Source organism: Xiphophorus maculatus, chromosome 6, assembly GCF_002775205.1.
Source record: "Xiphophorus maculatus strain JP 163 A chromosome 6, X_maculatus-5.0-male, whole genome shotgun sequence".
NCBI classification, from domain to species: domain Eukaryota; kingdom Metazoa; phylum Chordata; class Actinopteri; order Cyprinodontiformes; family Poeciliidae; genus Xiphophorus; species Xiphophorus maculatus.
In genome coordinates, this window is record NC_036448.1 from 21690247 (window position 1) to 21712430 (window position 22184).

Consider the following 22184-nt stretch of genomic DNA (forward strand, 5'->3'; position numbering starts at 1 on the left):
TAGTCTCATGCGAGTATTAAAGGAGACCCACCAAAGCTATTAGATGTCAGTCTAAAAGCTCTGCCTTCACAGCACTGCTGAACAGCAAACATTAATTTGCAGAGTATGGTTTCACTAAGAGCGCTTTATCTCCCTGTTCGTTATCCACCCCATTCAGTCAGTGTTATTGTATACATCTATCTGCACTTTTGAGCTATAAGACTGCCAAACAGGGGGAGTGAGTCATGGAATAAAATTGGCATTTGGCAAATACAGGAAAATATCCATCTGAGAGACTCTGCATTATTTTTCTTACAATGAGAAATGAAAATGTAAACAAAATTTGCATTGAAAAGGGTGGTTTCTTTCTGAGAGATGACCTTTCTTATTTACTGCTGTGAGTCCTATAAAGAGCTAAAATCAAAACAAGGAATAATTCACACGCAATACCTTTAAAAAGTATTTGTACCCTTTGACCTTTTCGAGCTGTGTCAAATTTCAAAAGCAAATTTTGATGTACTTATTAGGATTGCATGTGATAAATAAAAAAAATAGTGCATAATTGTGGACAGAAAATTATACATGAATTCCAAAGTAGATTTTGTTAAATGTTACATGCAAGTAAATTATTTTCTTTTTATTCTGATACCCTAAAATAAAATCCAGTACAATCAACGGCCTTGAAACATCTCACAGAGCACTGTTTATGATCTGAAAATAGGGTGCTTTTCTATAGCATGACTGGAAAATTAGAGTTGATGTTATGTTGAATAGATCTGAATTCAGGGCAGTCCTGGACAGAAATCTGTTAGAGAAGGGATGTCCAGTTCTGCAACTTTTGGATGAATTCCTTCTACAAACCACATGAATCAAATGAATTGCTCATTGCCAGGCGCTCTGCAGACCTGAGTGGCATACTGATGAGGGAGTTTAACCATTGGATTCAGGTGTTTTGGAGCAGAAATGCATCTAAAAGATGTAGGATAATATCTCCAGCATCCCGTGATGGAGGCTGCAGAAGATCTGAGTCTATGGCAGCAGTGTGCCCTCCAGCAGTACAACAAGTCTATACTTAAAGTGAAATAGTTTGTATAATATCCATGTACTACAATGACCCTTTCACAGACCAGATCCAAGATTCAATTAAAATCTGTGGGAAGACTTGAAAATTGATGTATGCAATTGAGCTTCATCTAATCTGATAGAGCATGAGGTGTTTGAGAATGGGAAAACAATCATTCTCTTCATGTGCAAAACTTGGAGGGACACTCTAATGAACCTGCATTAATAACAATATTGACTGGTGAAATAAATTTTTCTGAGAAAAGTTCTAAAAACCACATTCTTTCTGTATGCACTGCTTTGTATTGATCTACCATATAAAGTCAAAGTAAAATACTTGATAAAATATAAAAACATTAAAGGGATATGCATACTTTTGCAACCCTTTATGTAACAAGAAACGCCTTTTTCACAAGCACAGCTGTAATTATGCTGTATTATTAGCACAATAATACAGCATCTCCAAACTATTTTCTTTAGAAACTGAATTGGTTTGTGGGGAAGCTCCATGAGCTCATTGTGGTTGTGCTATAAAAGCAGACTATTAAAACTGGATTAAATGTGTGGGCTAATCTTTATTGTGGTTGTTTCCCTCATCTGAAACACTTTTTTGATGTTTAAATGGGGAGGGGAGTATCATGTAAAACCGACTTTTTTAAACTTTATATAATGTTATAATGTTGTTCCCTCATCAAAAACATACCTGGAGTATAGCTTTAGATCTTCCATGCAAGTTTGAGAAATCCTTCAATCTCCTGCGAGAGTTTAAAGAGGTGCCTAAACACTTGCTCCCATAAAGCTTACCCCGTCTCTGCACCTTCTCCTCTCAGCACCACCAGACTAGTGACAGCAACAATTAGCAAACACCTGTTGGAACTGCACATCTGCTGAGCTCATCATACAAGCTACTTCTCAATCCAACACACCTCAGAATAGTTGTTAACAGCATAATAGAGGAGCATTGCTATGATGTTATCATATCATGATGTTGGGCTAAATGTAGTGTGTCGGAAAGACTAGGACCTTCTTAAAGAGACAGAAGCCCATTTTCAGGGCATCCAATAAGGTCATTTTTTTAAAGCTATGTTTGACATTTTTACAGCAACTTCAGGTAACATACTTGATTGTGCTATAAAATGCCTGGCAAATACATAATACCATCACTTTAAGAACATCTTAGCCCAGTTCACACATTCTTATTATTTTTCACATAACTCTGACAGAAGTATTTGTTATTATAAAATGCATTTTCTCTGTCTATATCAAGGCCCCTCCCAGCTGGTTGTCCAACAGTGTTTGTGTGCACTCTGCCATCATTAAAAATGCATAACCTCTCTGCAAACAGTGTCCTGACAAGCATCTAGAGCTCATTGGATATCAGTCATTAAAATTTAGCAAAGAGGCCAAAGCACCGCCTGTAGGTGGATAGGCATCAGGTTCCCCCATTCAGGCAATGGATAAATTTTTCAAAGTCCTATTACCTCAAGGCGGTGCACTGTGACATTACAGTTGTGTGTCTCGGCTGGAAAAGCCGAATCCACAATAACAATATGAGTCTCGGGGTGGCTATACTGATTCATTTACTACTGTTGGTTGACAGGGCTTATACTAAAAAAGGTGAGTTGTCATTTTTTATCCTGATGGAATACTATTTAGACTTAATAGGAGTGTTTTATTTTGTAGAGGCTATATATACAGATAAAGCTGGGCCTCCATTGTTCAAAGTCAGAGTGTAATACAATTTCAAGGATTGTATCAGCTGGCAAGAAAACAGTGATATCAGTCAGGGATAAGCAGTAAGCCTTTTCCTATCTTTTCCTCTGAGCTAAAATAAAACATTGCTTTTGAAATTTCTAGGTGTCAAATGTGGAGGCATCCTCTCTGCTCCGTCAGGTAACATTTCCAGTCCAAACTTTCCGGGCCTGTATCCCTACAACATTGACTGCTCCTGGCTGATTGTAGTGGCTGAAGGCTCCTCAGTCCTCCTCACCTTTCACCACTTTGAGCTGGAGTACCACACCAGCTGTGCTTACGACTATATCAAAATATACAATGGCATATCTGAGGACGAGGGGAACCTCCTTGGGACATTTTGTGGTGACATTTCCCCACCTCAGTTCACCTCTTCTTGGAATGTCATGTCCATTATTTTCCATTCAGACCGCCATGTGGCCCACAGGGGCTTCAGTGTTGGCTACAGGAAAGGTAACTGGCTAGATTTAATGTAATATGACAGATATATTGAGGCTAAACTCTGAAAAACTTCTGCTGATTTTGTAACTCATGAATTGTACCTAAACATCCTGGCCTTGTATGCAAGTCTAGAATTCACATACAACAATCTTAGACTGTTTTTAAAGTTTTCTATTGAGTTTAAACATTTTTACTCTTAATGTGTGTAAAATATTGCCCTTTGTAGACTATTGTCAAAGAATTTCACCTCAAACTACCTCAAAGGCAGGGTGGTTTAGTTGAGCCCAAAATTATACAGACCTGGCAGATTTAGGTTTAAAGTAATCTTTTAATTTTGTCAACTTGCTTTTCCTCCCAAGGGGTAATTTTAACCTTTTTGTGTGGCCCAGGCAATGTCCCAACTTTATTTGCTAGAAAATCTTTGGAGGGAGCCAAAGATAAGAGTGATAGCAATTAACCTCCAACATGCAATGATTCTATTCAGCCAAAAGTATTTATTGTATATTTTAGAAGGATAATAAAGAATCATCACCAAGAATAAATCATCAAACTATCAGTGGGAATGCAGAAAAAGCTAGTCAGCCATTATAACAAATGGGAGTGGAGTATAATAGACGCACAGTGTTCGCATATGTTAGGGACCACAATCGCCAGCAAATATATTAAATCCGTGAATATTTAAGACCCCCTCTTATAATGCTTGTAGCTGCATATTCTAATGGTTCAAACACCAAATATCTCTTAGCACACACCACAGAGACTGTCTTGGCACTACTGAAGAGGGTGGCATTAACAGCCTTCTCTTGGGGGTATAGAATCAGCGCCAATAATAGGCCTGACGCCGCCTATCAATCATTTTAGGGGGGGTTGTCAGCAATTGACCAATCAGTAGTCGCTATTTGTCTCAAAGTACATGCCCTTAAGCCTCCAACAACGTAACCCACTAATTGAACTATTAATTCTGATAACTTTGGTTAAATGCTGCTGAAGTTCAAATTTGTTCTCAAGCAAAATATTTCTAGTTCCTGTTTCTTTTAAAATTCATCCTAGATCCAAGGTTCATGACAAAGGCAAGGAGATTTTGCTATGACAATGATGACGGTGCTGTGGACATTGTGTACAAAGCTGGTTCCCATCTCTTTCAAGCAAGGGCAACTCTTCCTCACAGATAAAGCCTATCAAAAAAGCTTTCTTATTTTCTGAAAGCCTTTGGGGAAAAGATGAAAGAGTAGTTTTGAAATGAGAATGCGGATTTTAAATTTCAGAATTCAAAATTGACAATCAGAGCATGTCACGTTTCTGTATTTTTCAAAACTTTTAAAGATTAAAAAGAACCACATGAAAAGAGAATGACCCAATTCTGGAGAAAAACATGAGTGAGATTGTGGACAACTGGAGAATTCACAGCAGTTAATCCTCCAACAGGGGAACACTGCCAATGTGTTCATTGTGTGTTTTACAATGACAATAAAGAATTTAATCTAATATAATGTACTTAGCAAAAAATCAACATAAACGTTTTTGGAAAGGTTAAAGTTTAGACTTAAATCAGATCCTGAGATTTTTGTGGGCCTAACATTTTTGACCAGACCAAGAAAAGCAAAAGTAAACAATGGAGAGCTGACTTTTGTTTATTGCTTGCCAAAATGGATCAGCAAGCAGTCAAACACAACTTTCAACTTTGGACATTAGACTTCTTTTGCCTTCAACATATGCCTAAGGTGCTTCAGTGGTTCTTTGATCTTTTGTTGCTGGATGTTTGGTTTGACACAAAATGGAAATGCAACAACACTGAAGAACCAGCATCCACTTCATATTAACCTTATTGCATTAAGGATTTGCTTTAATACCACTACCAGCACATTTGTAAACTGTGTACTCGCAGAGGTATGCATATTTCTACAGATTCTATTTTCTTTACAGGCAAAATGCAGGCAAATGGGTAAAGGAAAACACCAGTGTATGGGAAACTTAATTTACAATAACCTGACAATAAAACTAGACCGGAACAAAAAAACCCTATGCAAAACCAGATCCAGAATAAATAACTTTTCCCTCTCTTCCCAAACGGAAGATGTTTGGGAAGAGACATTGCTCAGATACTTTGACATTTCACATTTCAACTGAAAAAACCTCCAAAAAATGTCTCATCTTTACTGCGAATGCTGCTTATGTGTTCAGAAATCTTTTTTCTTATTCCATACTGAACAATCTACTCAGATTACAACAGCATTTTAAAATATATCCTTCACATTTCAACAACCAATTTTTTTTACAATGTTTGATCAGTGTGAGAGTGTCAAGAAGTGAAGGTTTTAACTATAAACAAGGGAAATTTTACCTCCACACAGGTAAAATCTGAGAAGGTAAAGAAAAATGCTGAATAAAAAAATAAGAATTAGAATTAATTTGCATCTAAAGAAAGTATTCATCGTGCCTTAGTTTTTCAGCATTTTAGTTTTAAACCCTTGATCAGAAATGGATCAAAATATTCTTTTCCTCAAAATTTAAAAAACAGTGCCTTATAACAACAAAGTGAAAAAAGTTTAAATTGGTGCAATTTTATTGAAAATTAAAAAAGAAAACAGCAAATACTGTGTACTATGTACAGTAAGCATTCACAGCCTTTAGTCTATACTTGTCTGAGCACCTTCAGCAGCAATCACTTCCTCAAGTCTTTTGTATGCCTCTACAAACTTGGCCTCTTGTTTTGGGTATTTTCTGCTGTTTTTCTCTGGAGATGTTGTCTGGCTCAGTCAGACTTAATGTGAAGAGTCAGTACAAAGGTCTTTGTCTTTACAGAGATGTTCAATTAAATCAAAGTCCATTCTCTGACTGGGCTGCTCAAAGATATTTGCCAACGGCTCCTGATGCCAGTGTTTGTGAGCTTGGCTATGGGCTTTGGGTCACAGTAGTATAAATCTCCCAAATTCTTGCTTGCTTAAGTATATAAATAAGGGAGATGTTTGATGACATGATCCACATTGAGTGATGGTTTCTGGTTACCCAATATTCAGTCATGGTAAACAGAAACACTGACAAGGATTATATGCCTTGAAATATATGTTTGTGTTTTGCTTATATTCTTTTACCAACTTTTTTATTTTACCTTATCTTTGTTTAACAAATTATTATATAACAGAAAAAATACAGTTTGTTTTCATAAGCTCGATGTTCTTCAAGTTTCTCCTTTTAAAAGGCATTTTTCTTACCATATAAGAGTTATTTTCCCTTTTTGCCTCCTATCCTCGCTAGACATGTGTGGTGGAGTGTTGACTGGACTATCAGGTGTCATTTCCAGCCCAGGCTACCCTCAGGAGTACAGCAACAATGCAGACTGTTCCTGGACAATACACGTGTCCAATACAAGTGTTGTCACCTTGGTCTTCCTGGACTTCCAGCTGGAGAACAACGAGGGATGTAACTTTGACTTTGTTGCCCTGTTCGATGGGCCAACAGTCACCCACCGCCATCTCGGCAAATACTGTGGAACAGATAAACCCCCCAACACAGTCACTACTGCTAACCAACTCCTGGTAGTCTTCAAGTCAGATTTCAATATTGGTGGGCGAGGCTTCAAGGCTTACTATTACTCAGGTAAGAACATTTTCTAGACTAACTGTTAGTAGAGTGAAAAATAAAGAAAGCATCAAGTTAACAAATCTCACTGATGATGCTATGCTGAATGTCTAAAACAAGTCACTTGAAGGACTAAAAAGATAATTAAAATCGAATCTTTTGAATTTCATAAAATATTCTGCAACATTGCGAAAATCCATTAGTGGTCCAGTCAAAGTCCAAACTGGAACCCATGTGAGTGTGACTTTGCTGAGTGTAGATCTACAGGTATGGACAATGTGCACAAATGTTATGTCTGACTTAAATATTTCATTTTTTGTCTCCATTACAGCTATAAGTTTTTTATCAATACCAGTTTGTCACGGCAGAAGTTATTTTGCCCATTCTTCTCTGCAAAATAGATCAAATTATGTCAGATTTGATGGAGAGCATCTGCGAACATCAATTTTTAAACCTTGCCATAGATTCTCAATTGAATTTACAGCTGTACTTTGACTGGGCTGTTGAATCATTCAATTAAATTAATCTAAGTTATTTTATTTAAAACAATTCCATTGGCTGCATGTTTAGTGTTGATGGAAGGTGAACCTTCACTCTGTCTTTCTTCCAGACAGAACACCTTCATTTTCTCAGCAGAAGACAAATACTCCCAACAGCATGATACTGCCACCAACACCTTTCACTGTGGAAACCGTGTCTCCTGGTTTTATGCCATACATGGAGTTTTGCACATAGGCCCAAATGTTATTTTTTGTCTCACTGGACCAAAGCACCTTTTCCCACGTCTGTACTGTGTTCCTCAGATAGCTAAATTACATGAAAAATTATGGTTGCACTGTGATGCACATACAACCTTACATCAATCTCCAGTTTTTACCCCTTGAGCTTTAACTACTTGCTGCTGGATTCCAAGTGGACGAGTTAGACTTTAGAATGCATAACCTACTCATTAAGTTTGTGCAATGCAAGTAAACAAATGAGTCAGATTCCCAAAACTGGAAACATATAAACTTAAAGGGGGGTCCTCATAAACTTCAATTACCTGCTATAAACTTTAGCTTTTAATTTTAAGACTGTTTTAAATAGCATCCTTGAAAGGAAGTAATGAAGTAAACACAGAAAAGAAACCTTAATGAAGATGGCTAACTAATGTAATTTACTTAAAATAGGTGAATGCCAACAAGTTCTATCCACTGTGAGCGGCAACTTCAGCAGCCCACATTTCCCCAACATCTACCCGAACAACATCAACTGCCACTGGAGCATCACCCTGCAAGCCGGGTACCGCATCAAGCTCTTCTTTCCTGTCATGGATCTGGAAGGCCGCAACAGTCTGTCAGACGAGTGCGACTACGACTCGGTGTCAATGTATGACGGGGACAGTCAGGCGGACACGCTGATGGGACGCTGGTGTGGCAGGGAGCAGCCTTCTTCCCTCGTTTCCAAGGGGAACAAGTTGCTGGTTGTCCTCAGCACAGACAGAAATGAAGCTCACAGAGGGTTCACCGCTTCTTATCTAGGAGGTAAATGTGTTTGTGTTTGTCTTTTATCAGGAGCTAATGGGACTATTAATTGAGTGTATCCTGTGGGGACTGCAGGTTAAAGATATGTACTCCCCACTGAGTACACTGTTTGAGGTATTAATCCCAACTAAATTTGCTCTTTAAATTCTAAACATTCATCCCAGCAAACAGCTCTCCTCCATGTCATTCCTATTCTGCTCATGAAATGTTTGAATATGTTTTCCGCAGTGGTGCCTGTGAACGTTAGCTGCACCAGATCAGAGTTTACCATCCTGATCCCTCAACGGTCGTTACCTCAGCTGGACCGTGAGAGCATCTACCTTGGAAACCCAACATGTACAGCTCAGCTAACAACCACCTCATATAAAATACTGGCCCAGTTTGTCAACTGTGGTACAGCCAGCCAGGTAACTGGCTCCCATACTCTATTACACCATGAAATTATTTTTTTGTTTAAAAATAATTTACTTTTACAAAGATCTGTAAAAAAGAAAGTGGAATATAAAAAATGGTTAAATATTTTAGTCTCATTGTTGTGGATTTAAAAGCAGACTTAAAAAAGTAACAACTGCAACCAGTTATCAATGGGTTTCAAGCCCGACCCAACAAGTCGGTCCCTGGCACTCCCCCGCCCTACAAACCCTGCTCTCCACATTCCCACCAGGCATCACTTAGCATGTGGACAGGACAGAGATTACTTCTTCTTGTCATTATAATGTGTTTATTATATGGTTGGTAGAGTACAAGTAACTCTTTCCCTATGAATATATATTTTACAAATAAATCGGGGTGTGCTGTGGTGGCGCAGGGGGTTAGCACATCCCATGTTTGGAGGCCTTAGTCCTCGACGCGGACGTCGTGGGTTCGACTCCCGGTCCTGACGACCTTTGCCGCATGTCTTCCCCCCTCTCCTCGCCCTCCTTCCTGTCTGCCTACTGTGGAAAAAATATGAGCCACTATTTTACAAATAAATTACCAAAATATTTCACAAAAGTCATGTATACACATGAAGCTTTTTATCATGTCCAAGGATTCAATGCCTTTTAAACCAGTGCCATGATTTATAGAACATACAGCTGATAAAACGTGACTGAACTTATTTTGTACCCATTTTGTGACTAATAATCCTTCACAGAAACACCGCAACATCACCATGCTGGTGAACAAGCTCTACATTGATTTCTCTGATGGGAAGCAGCAGAATGTGCAGGAATACAAGGTGCAGTGCGACGCCTTACGGAAGGTCGCATCTGTGTCAATCATTTCTGCGGAGGAGCGACGGCTGGAGGAGCAGGCCCAGCAGGCGGAAAGCGACAACAGCGGATACGTGGCAGAACCAGAGGCAGAACCTCATGACTTGAGTGATATTGTCTTCATCAGCATCTGTGTTCTGGCTGTCATCCTCATGGTGATAGCAATTGTTTGGTTGGTGCTTCTTTAGTGAATTACGCAGAAATCATCAACAAGTTCTTAGTCTCAATTAATTTTTATACAAAAAAAACATGCAAAATTGAAAAGAAAATATAATTTTATTATGTTGACACTGCTCTCTAAATACAGTATGTTACCTGCAATGCTTTGCACACAGAAGTGTGCAAAGCATTGCAGGTAATGTGCACCAGTAAACTGTTCTGAATGTGAAAAGTTCTAAGTTCTACTAACAAAACTTTTAACTTCAAACTCAGTGCAGATTAATTTACAAACATTTTGTACTTTTGATTGTTTTGTACATAAATTTTTCAAATTTACATAGAGGAATTGCCAGCTATGTGAGGTTTTCTATACATCTTGCATCAATGAATGTGATTCACGTTGTGCTGGGGATGCTACTTAAGTGCTTTGGCAACCAAATATTTAATGTGGCTTTCTAGAAGATAACTAGTTAATTTATAAAATGTGGTTGTTGAACTATGTGTATCATATTTTAGCAGTGTGATAACTCTGAAGACAATTTTTATAGCTACTTTCTGACTTAGACATTGTAAAACATTAGATGGTTTTGTAGGAGTACTTTGGGGGATGAAAATATGATGTTTTTAGTTTATTTTTGTTTTTGTAAGGTGTTATGAAAATGTTTTGCTATTAAATACAATATAAAACATTGTCTATTTTGCATGTGTAAGACATTGTAATAATAGCCAAAAAAAATCTGAGAAGACATTTTACTAACTACTTTTTAATTATTCTGGTACAGTGAATCACAGAGACCTTGCCCAGTCAGGCCTTTCCAAAAGTTCAGGTTCAAACTTTGTTTAGCTTGACACATTTTTCCACAAGGTTTGAGGAGATTGTAAACTTTCATACTAAGGTCTTGCAAACCAACTGAACTCAAGATTAAATGCTGAAACTAAATTAAAAGGTGGCTTACCAAAAAATACTGGTTAAAGGGGATTTATGCAACCAGCTTTTTTACTGTGTGTTTTCCCCTCTGATAAATTTGTTTTTCCAACTGAATGGCACAAAATATATCATGCTAGAAAATGATATATTCTGTAATTATTTATTACAGTCCTATTTTTACACCTTATTTTAGCAGGGGTGTGTGTGTGTGTGTGTTTGAGCCACAGTGTTTTTGTTTTTTTTGTTATTTTCAAGATTTTTAATTTTCAGACAAAGTTAAACTGGCAAGAGGTGAATCCACCAAGAAGTTTGATCTGTTCTTCTCCACTTGTCATGATAAAGTGTCTTTGGGAAACTTATTGAACTCGTATAAAGGGTCACTATTGTTAGACACAATTTATCTTCCAGAAATAGAGTTGCAGCGTTGTTAATGTGCTACACCAGCGGTGACCAAGTCAAGAGCTACTATCCTGCAACTTTAAGATGCATTCTTTCTCACACCTGACTCAAATGACTGAAATACCTCATATTCGGTTATTCTGCTCTGCATATGCCCCTTAATGAGCCATTCATTTAATTCAGGTGTGTTTGAGAAGGGATGTATATAAAAGTTGCAGGATAGCCGTCAAGGACTACATTTGGGCACCGCTGTGCTAAATAATTGGTGAATAAACCTTTACTGCAAAAACCTCTAAGACAACACTAAAAAAAACAACTAAATATTCAAAATTATGAAACATGTATATTTACAATCCAAATTTCATCACTGAATTTTGTATTTAATTGACATTTTTTTCATTCCGTTTTAAAACAAAATTAATGACATATGGTACAGTATCGTGTAAGTGGAGGTATGCTTTAAATATTAAAAAACATTAGAGCATTCACTCTTAAAACAGTGTACATTTACTGATGTGCCTCAAAATACAAGAATGTTTTGTATTTTCTCAGCCAACAGAGAACACAATTAAAGACTAAAAATTAATTTAAAAAAATTCACAGGTATTAAAATTTCTTCCATAAGAGGTCCGAGTCACAGTCCACCTTGTATTCACTTATTTTTTGTATTTAGAAACCAGCTGGCTGACTGATATTTTGCCGTCCTTTACTTCACTCCTGACGTCAGGGTTGTGTTTGAAGCCGAACACCAGCGCCCTGATTGTCCGTCTGTATGAGCTGCTGACTAACCGGGAGCTCTGGTGAAAAACTTCTCTCTCTATGTTGTCTATCAGATTAGAGTCCTCCTGTATCACATATAGACCAACAGACAAAAATACTTTTCAATTCATTTAGTTCAACAATCTGTAGGAATGAAATACAAAATGACCAAAGTGTTAGGAAATAAACCAGCAAATAATAAAAAGACGATGATCGCAGAATATGAAACCAACAAAACCGATTTTAACAAATAGCTCAATTTTGTTACAATTTCAACTAAAAAGTACAGCATTTGGTGAGAGTCTCAATAGTTCCTACTAAATCTCCAAGAAGTATAATGAAATGAAACAAACAAGAGGCCTGTAAGGATTATAATCTATCCAATTTTTTTATTGTTTTTGTGAAAGATTTCTTATTCTTACCTGCATTTATCACTTAATGATCATGATAAATCCAAATTATTATGTCTGAAATCCATTTAAATCTGTCTGTATTGTCAAAATTGCAATTTACATGTTTTACTCCACCATTTATTCCATGAAAGCATAAATAAATATCAATAAATTCACAATTATTTAATAAAGTACATGTACTCTGTGCAGTTTAGTGATAAAAATCTAATTTCTTTATGGGCTGGGAGTCCTGAAGAAGACTATTTAAAAATGTGTAGTCTTGTTTTAAAGCAGAATTGGTTTTTGTGGGTTTATGATTACTATGCCATGCAGCCAAAGCAGATACCCAAAAAGATGGCAAACGTGTGAAATGCCATTGTCCTGTTTCTCACCTTGACCTCCAGTGCTTCAGACAGCAGTCTCCTAGCGTTGCTCCTGAGCCCTTCAGACTGTTTGTCGGAGCGTACTTCAATAGACGGCTTATTTGAATTCTCCTCAATGAAAGTCCTCCAGTCAGTGTAAACCTTTGCTGCCAAAGAACTCACCTCAGGGTCTGGATGCTTCCGTACTTTGTTGACAGTGTGACCTAGAAAAAAAACCCAGAAGGATTTATTTAACCTCAAGTTTGTAAGCAATAAGCTTGTGACAAACTGGACTTTCACTATTAAACAGTAAGTAATATTTAAGCAGACAGAGTTTTGAACTTTCTCCAAAAAGAAGACGTATGGTAAATCTGCTAAAAGTGCAGCACAAATGTATTTTAACCTCTACAGATATCTTCTGCTTTTACTTTTTCATCTTACTTAAATGTTTCATATTCTTAAACAACTTTAAACATTAGACAAGCTGAATAAAGACAAAAAATAACTGGCAATTAATCAAAGTTTTTCACACTAATTACCCCACTAGATTCTTTTTCCTTTATTGTTTCTTTCAAGCATAATCAAAATGGTTTAACTAGTTAGCAAATGGCACCACTTAAGGATGATCAAAGCATCAACTTGCAGCAAGAGTGTTCAAATCCCTTTCTGGGGTCTTTCTGCAATGAGTTTGCATGTTTCCCAGGATCCTCAAAGAAGGACCCATGAGTCGCTGAAGGGATTATATGTTTCTCAGCTGGACTGGGAACACCTAGGGGAGAGGGAAGTCTGGCCTTTCCTGCTTAGGCTGCCAGATTTGGCCAACAACATTAGATTGATTACTTATAACATGACTGCATAACTTTGGGCTATATTTTTTTTATATAGTAATAGAAAATTACCAGTGCTTTAGAGCCAAAATTAATTATCTTGTTTTTATTTTGACCGTTTAATAACAAACCTGTTTTGTGTGGTATTTCAAACCAGCAAAAAGCAGAAAATTATGACTTAAAGGTTTCTCCTGTATGTACCTATTTTAGTGGATCTGAGCACTTCCTCGGATGGCATCTTCTTGCTCAGCTCAGTCAGGGTGTTCATCAAGTTCTCCTTGCTCTGATCTGGCAGTTCTAGCGTCGACTTGTAACGTAGGATGTCCTCAATCACAACTACCCTCTAGAAGAAACATTATGAATGGCATATCATCAGTTTTAAATGTAGAGACGTATGTTGTTTTTATTCACACTACGCTTAATTTCTCACCCGTAGAGACTCAATTGTAGCTTGTTTGTAAACTCTCTCGTCGCTCTTCGGTTGTTTGGGTGTTTCTCCCTTGGGAAGCCGAACGACAAACTTGTCCATCTTCAAATAAAGTACGTTTCTTCAACTACAGCTTGTTAGCGTTAGCTGAAGTAGGCTAACCACTGCTAACGGATACAGTTTGCTAGATAAAAAAACTATATAAATAATTTGCAATTAATATTAAAAGAGAGATTTTCTAAATTTGATCATGCCAGTTGTCTGCACTCTCTAACCATGTTTACGTGTGGGAAAATAATGTCAATAATGAAGTTAAAATACCGACGGAAGCCTGTTTGTAGCAGAAATTATGTTACCTTCAAGTACTTGAGGAAAAAATGTCTCTTGGTTAAAATAATAGGAAAAATATCTTTTTGAAAAAAATGTCAGATATGTATGAGATAAAACGTAACAGAAAATAAAATTACATAAACAATAAAATGCAGTTCACATTACATCTCTAGGTAGAAATTGTGTATAAATTACCGCTGTTAAAAATATGAACACTTATTTCGGAGTCCTTAAACGCAACCTTAAAGCTAAACCTTAAAGCTATAAAGTCTCGCGAGATTTACGGTTCCGCTTAGGGTGGATGGGGAAGAGGAGTGGAGTTGTTTGTTTGGATTTGCACAGGCAAAATGGGAACCTTTTCTTTCGTTGGTAGTATTTTGGGACTTAATGTCCTACTTGCTTGCACATTGGCGTCTTCAGACGTGTTTGACAGCGTTCTGGGAAGCACAGCGTCCTGCCACAAGTCCTGCGGAATGACATACAGTTTGCACACTTATCCACGGGTGAGTGCTTTTATCTTGATTATGTCAGCTAGCTTGCGCTAACGTTATGCAATTTAGCTAGAGAAGATCATTTAGGTTTATTTATTTAAGTGCAGTTATATTGTTTGATGCATTGTTGTATATAAATCGTCGAAAAGTGCGTCATTTTTCGCAGAGGTATTCAACTGGTCCTTTTGGTTTGTTTTTGTTGTCAGGAGGAGGAACTGTACGCCTGCCAGCGAGGCTGTCGTCTGTTCTCCATTTGTCATTTTGTCCGTGACAGCGACGATTTAAATCAGACCAGAAGTGAATGTGAATCAAGTAAGTATATGCAAACTTTCATCTTCCATCCACAAGGTTCAGGCCCGTATAATGAGACTGGTCAGCACCAAAAGTATTGAAAGCTCCACCTGACACACATCGAGTCGCATTTGAGTAGTTTTTTGGTCCAAATAAATTTAGAAAAATAATGTGCACCTGCTGTCATTGTGTAAACGTAATTGACTGTACATACTCAGTACGCCCACCCCCTTTGTTTTCACGTTGAAAATACAAACTTTAATGTGTTGTATTGGGATTTTAGACCTGCATAAAGTAGTGCATAAGTGTGAAGTGAAACTAAATGGATACATCGTTTTCATAAAACATAATAAATATCACAACACACTTTAAGAATTTCTATTTAAAAATAAAAACTTCCACTTCACCATGATGCACTACTTGTGTGTGATCTCCCATCATATAAAATCTCAAATACATTGAAGTTTGTGGTTGTAATACAAAATATTGACACTTTTGGTTGATTCACCATATTGATGACAAAAAATGTACTTCAAAATTCAGAAAAGTTTTAATCAGGAAAAGTTTAGAGGTTGGACATGAAATATGAGCAGGCACCTTGCATAACAATTAAACAATAAAACATTTCTCTTGATACATTTTGTTGCATTCTTCTAAACCTGTCTTGCTGTCTGTTACTCCAAACTCATGCAGCCTGTCGGGAAGCCTACACCCAGTCTGATGAGCAGTATGCGTGCAACATGGGCTGTCACAATCAGCTTCCATTTGCTGAGCAGCGTCAGGATCAGGTATACCGGTAGTTGAATCAATGCAGAATTTCTCTCAAGAAATAATGGCATGCTCAGTGTCTCTGTTTTCTAAACAGTTGGAGGCCATGATGCCTAGGATTCATCTTCTGTATCCCCTGACTTTGGTCAGAGGATTTTGGGATGATGTAATGAGTCAAGCCCACAGCTTCATCACTTCCACCTGGACGTTCTACCTTCAAGCTGATGATGGAAAAGTTGTTATTTTCCAGGTATTGCTCTGATTAGGTCTAAAGACCTGACAGTGGTAAGGCCATTCTATACAACAAGTTTCAAAAATCCAGTTATCTCCTCTGCTTCTCAGTCTGAACCACAGATTAGGATTTTCTCCCAAATTGAACTGGACAAAGATTCAAAGGAGGAGCCTCAGAAAAGCTGTAAGCACATAAAATTTTATTCTTTTTATGCAATGGTCTTCAATTTAGAACAAATGTAAAACATTGTGACATGTAGGCTCACCATCCACATGTATGTCAAACATTTTGTGTCCAGTTTTGGATCTTGTTAAATGTTTGTTATCCTGACACAGACATGGTACTGAAGCATAATTTATACTTTAACAGTTGAATTCTGGGCCGCCCTGAGCTTAACATTTAGCATACTTTTCCCATCCCAACAACAGTTTTGTGATCATTGTTTCCTTCCTTCTAAGAACACCAAACTGTGTCTAAAATTCAGCTGACAGTCTGGGTAGAATTACTGCTTTTTGCTATTTAAAGATTTTTTTCTTCTGAGACGATCAACAAATGTTTTTAAAAAAGGTTTCTAACACTACAAGAGTGTTTTTTCTTTTTGTACGTTTTCTACTTATTGCAAAATGTAGTACAAAAAGTTATTGCAAATTTTAGGTCCTTAATATTTATCTCTGGAACCCATAACACTGCCCCCACCCAATCATGATGCTATAGTTTTAAACAGCTGATGCAGCATTCTCAGGTTTTGGTTGTTGTTTCACATTTCAACCTGCCTCATTTCATCAAATGGATACATCTTGGGTCAGATCCTTATTATTAAACTTTTGATACAACATGACAATATTTAGCAAGCTAACACAGTGTATCTTAAAATCTCATTCTAATGTCCTTGACCTCAATTTCATGTAAAATATCTGAATTAATTTATAACTTGAGAATCTGCCTGGAAAGCAACCATGATTTGGAAATGCAGCAAAGGAACTGTAAAGATGAAACATAAAGGTGCATCCCTTATTTTTGTAATTGTCTTTTTTTTTTATGAAAGTCCCCCGGCTGAGCAGTCCTATTTACAAAGAATACCATCGGACTTTAATCCAAGAAAGAGACAGAGAGCTGAGTGATGAGCGCAGCTATGACGACGGCTACAATCTTTTCAGCTGCCTGTCAAGGTTTGCACATTTCTGTTGCCTAAGCAACTTTAGTAACACCACGGTTCCGCATACTGTGCAGCTACACAGACCAACTGTAATTTTCTCCACAGGAATCCCTGGCTGCCTGGGTGGATTCTAACAACTACTTTAATACTGTCTGTATTGGTCCTGATCTGGATCTGCTGTGCTACTGTGGCAACTGCTGTGGATCAATATGTACCGGCTGAGGTAAGCCCCGGGTTATTTTCTTTGCCGTGGCTTCTAGGTTATTTGTCTAACCTTGAGACCTGTTGCGGCCATTTTCTTTTTAAAAGGTTCCAGAAACCTGAAGGTTTTCTGGAACATCAAACTGTTAACAAAAAACTGTCTTCTGGAAACATTTGAAGATGAACATGAAGTAAAACCTACAGTATTCAAGAGCAGTTCAACATTCAGGTGTTACTGTAAATTATGGGCTTATATTTACTACTTAAATGTTTCTGTGACACATTACTTAAAAACATGTACGTTGCCTTGCAAATGTATTTATACCCCTTAAACAGTTCACATTTTGTCCTTTTAAAGTAATAAACATCAGTCTACATAACAAAATGTGAAATAGGTTTAAGGAGTATGGCTACATGTCGAGATGTCTTTGTAAAACCTGCAGCTATTCTGACTAGCTTACCATGCAAACTGAATACATAAAGACTGTTTTACTTTCCTCTTCCTATAGAAACTGAGCATCTATGGGGACAAGGACTACATCAAAGAGCAGAAACTGACTCCTTACCCAGCATCCTCTCTGATTATCATCACCTCCAAAGGGACAGAGGAAGAGGCAGGGCCACTTCCTTCCAAGGTGAACCTGGGACAGTCCAACATCTAGAAAACAAGACTGCCCTCCTAAAGGAAACTTTCCTATTGATCATTGGTATTCTGGGGTTTTTTTTCTTTAATCTCCAATTTAAGGCCTAAGCTGGTTGTGATCTCAGCAGAACTTTCAGATCATTTAATTTTAACTGGTTTGTCCCTGCTTTATTTAAACCTGACATTTGGGTAATTGAAACTTTTTTCTGTATATTGGTATAATTGTCTCAAAGTATAATGAGGGTAATAAAGGAATAACATGTTTTAGGGGGGTGGGGGGTTTCCTGCAAGTGTGCATTAGTTCTGTGTGTTTTTATTGAATGTAATGAACTGACTTGAAGTGATGCAAGTTTTTACCTGAATCCACAATGCTTGGTAAAACAGATTGTGTGGATACTGCCGACTCCCCCTTTGTTAATGTTTGTATTGCTGCATTATCCTGATCCATTTTACAGTAAGAGTCTGTGCTTATTAAATGAAATGGTACATGCAGTTAAGTCTTTCCTGCTCTGTTTGTTTCCTTGGTAATAAATACAAATAAAATATACAACTGTGATATTGAGTCGGAGTCATGATATTTTGCTTAACCCTTTGGTAAATTAGGGAAGAGAAAACATGCCAATATTAACTTGACAGTTAAAAGCAGAACTGGTGAATTGGTGGGGAATGTATGAATTTGTACTTTACAAATTGGCCAAAACATGGACTGAGAGCTCAGGAAATGTAGGTCTGACATAAAATATGTGTAAGAATACTGGGGGTAAAACATTAATCCTACAAAAGTTTTGATCATGTTATAGACAATGTCCATTATTTGTATAGAAAATGTCAACAAGGAATTTTATAAATATGAGTTTTGTCCCTGTGTGAGTTACAGAAAACTTGATACACTCTGTTTTATGATTATTAAAGTTCACTGTGCAGTAAGTTAAAAGCTGCAGAAAGAAAAAAAGGCACTCTGGCAAAATACAAAATTTTATTAATCTTAAAAAAAAAAAAAAAAACAAAGCCAACACTTCCTTTGCTAAGTATATGTGAACCGCTAATAGTTTGTGTGAACGCAGCATGCTGACTGCCGCTCCCATGTCTGATTATTTTGTAGTGCTGCCCAGATGGATTCCATTATTCAATAGCTGTTCAACAACTCTGTGTCCTCTGCTGTGAGTACTAATGAGGATGAGCGTTTTGTCTTAGTCGGAGGGCTTTGATGAGAACCGTCACACTTGCTTGACTCTTGCTTCGTCTTTCTAACATTACAGGTGGGATTCCTAACTTGGAGACATTTTGTTGTGGATGGATCCATTTTCCCACATAGATGATTGTTTCCTGTTGATTTGTAGAAGTGTAATTTCTCCATATTGGTCTGCTTGCCGTTCTCACTTATCAGTGGTGCCGCATTCAGTACCTCTCTGACAACCTTCTGTCTGCCAACTACAAAAAAAAAAACACACATCTCAGCACTTAATTTGTAAATTGATTAACAAATTAAAAATGTAACGGACTTACAGAAGCGGAGTGCTGAGGCCCTTGACTCTTCCATTTTCTTCGGTTTGGGCATCTGGCAGCCACTTGTTTCCCACTGATTTACAACCTGGAAAGAAGAAGAATGTGGATAAATGATTCTTATTGAAACAGATTATCTACACTCCTGGTATTGCCTAAAATTGATTACCTGTTCTGCCCATCCTTCCGTTTTACATCCCGAGTGATCGAAGGTGTTCAGTGGTTTCTCCGAATGAATTAGCCCCAATAAGTTCCACACGGTTGTCTTCAATCCTGTGCCAAGCTCATATATAAATAATAAATTATTCTCAGGCCCAAAACAAAAAAAAATACCCAGATAAGCATAATACACCACAAATAGTGCCTGTTAAGCCAGATGTATTGGTTTTGACATTTTCAGCTTCTTGATAATTGAAAAAGTTATATTTCAAGGAATTACTTGAATTTATAGTAGTAGTGAAAGGTGCTTTAAGAGAAAGTAGGCCACAGTTGTCCAACTTCATTTGTAAAATAAATGTAAAACTAGGTATCCATTTCCTTGAGCTTTGCAGGTACATTCTACTTTGTGTTGGTCTGTCACATAACATCCAAATCAAATACACTGTTTGTGGTTATAACATGACACAATGTGGTATGAATCATGAATCTTTCATAATACACTCTTGTCTTACTTTCATGTTGGTCCCAGATGCATCAAGCTTCACCAGCTTTGGGAGGCAGGTAAGGTATCTCAAAGCCATCTCTGAGAGGGGATTGCCTGTATAAGAAAGAAAAAAATATATAATATTATACAGTCTATGTTTGCAGTCGGTGCTCACCAGACTCCATTGAAATTACGGACAGGAAACATCCAGGAGTTCCAGGGAGTCCAGTCCTTTCTGCATCATCCGGATAGGCGCGGTCAATCTTTGCAGGCCAACATCTGACAGATGGTTGCCACCAATAAACAGCTGAGTCAGGCTGCTATGGAAGACAGGATTCAGAGTTAATACTATCCTTTCTGCTTAGTGCATCCTAAAAAGCCAAGCCTTACCTCGCCAGTGACGTGGAAGTGAGGTGACCAAACAGCTCATGATCATCTCCTAGTCTACAGCCAAACAAATCCAGAGACTTTAAACTATGAAATGCTTTTATCTCGGTGATCCTCTCATGCAGGAGTGGAAACCTGCAGAATAAGAAAAGCAGACATGAATGGCAACTATCTATGGCAAAAAGAGGCAGAGAGGCATGGAGGTGAGGAGATAACAATATACCCCAACCTGTTTCTAAGACAGAGTGAGCCCAGCACTAAATCTCCATATGCGTCACTGAATAATTTCAAGGCTTTCTGAGAAATATCTGGGTTTAAAAACACGCGGTTCTCTTCTGCTGCTACAAAAAGTCTGTCGCCTATTTGTTCTGGGAAGCCAACCAAAGAGTCCACATGCTGGATGTTGTCAGCAACGAACAGCAGAGTGATGTCAAAGAGGGATTTAGTGGTGTATCTCAGACTTCCTTCCTCGTTGTAGGTGAAAATAAAATGCTCCTTTTTCAGCACAAACGGATTCGTCCTCCTGCATGATGATGATGTTGGTGGTTTTGGTTGTGCCAGAATAATGTCACTCACACGACGAAGGCTGCCTCTTTCTCGAACATAAATGGTGCTGCTGTCCATTACAAACACGCAAAAACTTCTCTTAACTGAACAGCAGATTTGAATACAGACTCTAAGGAGATCACAAATTCACACCAGAGGGTCATTAGCTTAAGCTATAAACAAAGAAGCGCCTTTGTGTTCGCGGTATTCCCAGCTACACCTATTCATCACTCTCAGTATTGTTAGATTCCTCACGACCAGTATGCAGCTTTCACAGGCATGAGCAGATCCCTTTGCTATCATAGAGCATAGACCCATTAGAAGAGCAAACGCATAAGAGGCTTCTACGTCGCTTCGCCGCCATATTTATATGGGGTTCCATTTGTGTCAAAAATAAGTAGAAGTCATATGTGTAGATTGTTGTTGGTCTGTGTCACAGATGGCAAACTCCAGTCCTCAAGGGCCGGTGTCCTGCAGGTTTTAGATGTGCCACAGGTACAAAACACTGGAATGAAATGGCTTAATTACCTCCTCCTTGTGTAGATACGTTCTCCAGAGCCTTGCTAATGACCTAATTATTCTATTCAGGTGTGGTGCAGCAGAGGCACAAAGTTGCCTCTGCTGCACCACTAGCCCTTGAGGACTGGAGTTTGACACCCCTGGTCTATGTCATTGCTATGTGTCTTTGGTTGATGTCTATGGTCTTAGTGCTTTATGGATATGTCGATGTTACATGTAGATGTTGCATATGTCTATGTTGCATATGTAGGTGATGCATATGTTAGATGTTGCATATGTCAACACCTGCAACACATATGTTGCATATGTGTTCGCTGCATATGTAGATGTCGCATATGTCTTTGTTGCATATGTGTTCGCTGCATATGTCTATATGCAACATAGACATATGCAGCGAATATACTGCATGTTGCATATGTTATGTCTCTAGTTGTGTGGTGGTTATTACTCACTGTCATCTTGTCAATTCATCTGCAGTAAGGCAGTGAAGCCTTTGCAGTAGTTTTTTATGTAACTTCTGTGATTGGTCAATGTCGTTGGTCCATGCTGTTAGTTCATGTCATTGGTCAGTGTTGCTGTTGCCTGTTCTCTTCATCATTAATAAGTGTTACAAGGTAGAAATCTAAGCATTT

General features: G+C 37.9%; 4 protein-coding genes across 5 annotated transcripts; 2 read left to right on the forward strand and 2 right to left on the reverse strand.

The window, feature by feature from the left end:
• The first annotated feature begins 2591 nt into the window (after positions 1-2591).
• cdcp2 (CUB domain containing protein 2) lies at positions 2592-11388 on the forward strand. The gene is made up of 6 exons (XM_005801981.2): positions 2592-2658; positions 2899-3246; positions 6490-6831; positions 7983-8336; positions 8565-8743; positions 9472-11388. Exons 1-6 carry the CDS (start codon positions 2592-2594, stop codon positions 9775-9777), a joined length of 1596 nt encoding a protein of 531 aa, XP_005802038.1. The 3' UTR covers positions 9778-11388.
• On the reverse strand, positions 10436-14199 carry tceanc2 (transcription elongation factor A N-terminal and central domain containing 2). The gene is made up of 4 exons (XM_005801949.3): positions 13846-14199; positions 13617-13758; positions 12619-12812; positions 10436-11920 (listed from the first exon to the last, which is right to left on the reverse strand). Exons 1-4 carry the CDS (start codon positions 13942-13944, stop codon positions 11732-11734), a joined length of 624 nt encoding a protein of 207 aa, XP_005802006.1. The 5' UTR covers positions 13945-14199; the 3' UTR covers positions 10436-11731.
• A 253-nt stretch (positions 14200-14452) lies between these two features.
• Positions 14453-18510, forward strand: tmem59 (transmembrane protein 59). Its single transcript, XM_005801950.2, has 8 exons — positions 14453-14675; positions 14870-14975; positions 15648-15742; positions 15820-15972; positions 16065-16137; positions 17000-17123; positions 17216-17333; positions 17821-18510. Exons 1-8 carry the CDS (start codon positions 14520-14522, stop codon positions 17971-17973), a joined length of 978 nt encoding a protein of 325 aa, XP_005802007.1. The 5' UTR covers positions 14453-14519; the 3' UTR covers positions 17974-18510.
• A 403-nt stretch (positions 18511-18913) lies between these two features.
• On the reverse strand, positions 18914-21415 carry lrrc42 (leucine rich repeat containing 42). 2 transcript variants are annotated; one of them, XM_023334886.1, is made up of 7 exons: positions 20717-21415; positions 20491-20622; positions 20299-20417; positions 20129-20214; positions 19627-19740; positions 19461-19545; positions 18914-19385 (listed from the first exon to the last, which is right to left on the reverse strand). In XM_023334886.1, exons 1-7 carry the CDS (start codon positions 21109-21111, stop codon positions 19081-19083), a joined length of 1236 nt encoding a protein of 411 aa, XP_023190654.1. In that variant the 5' UTR covers positions 21112-21415; the 3' UTR covers positions 18914-19080. The 2 variants fall into 2 exon arrangements, with proteins under 2 accessions (XP_023190654.1, XP_005802008.1); XM_005801951.2 differs by having other exon boundaries at positions 20299-20420.
• Positions 21416-22184: the final 769 nt, after the last annotated feature.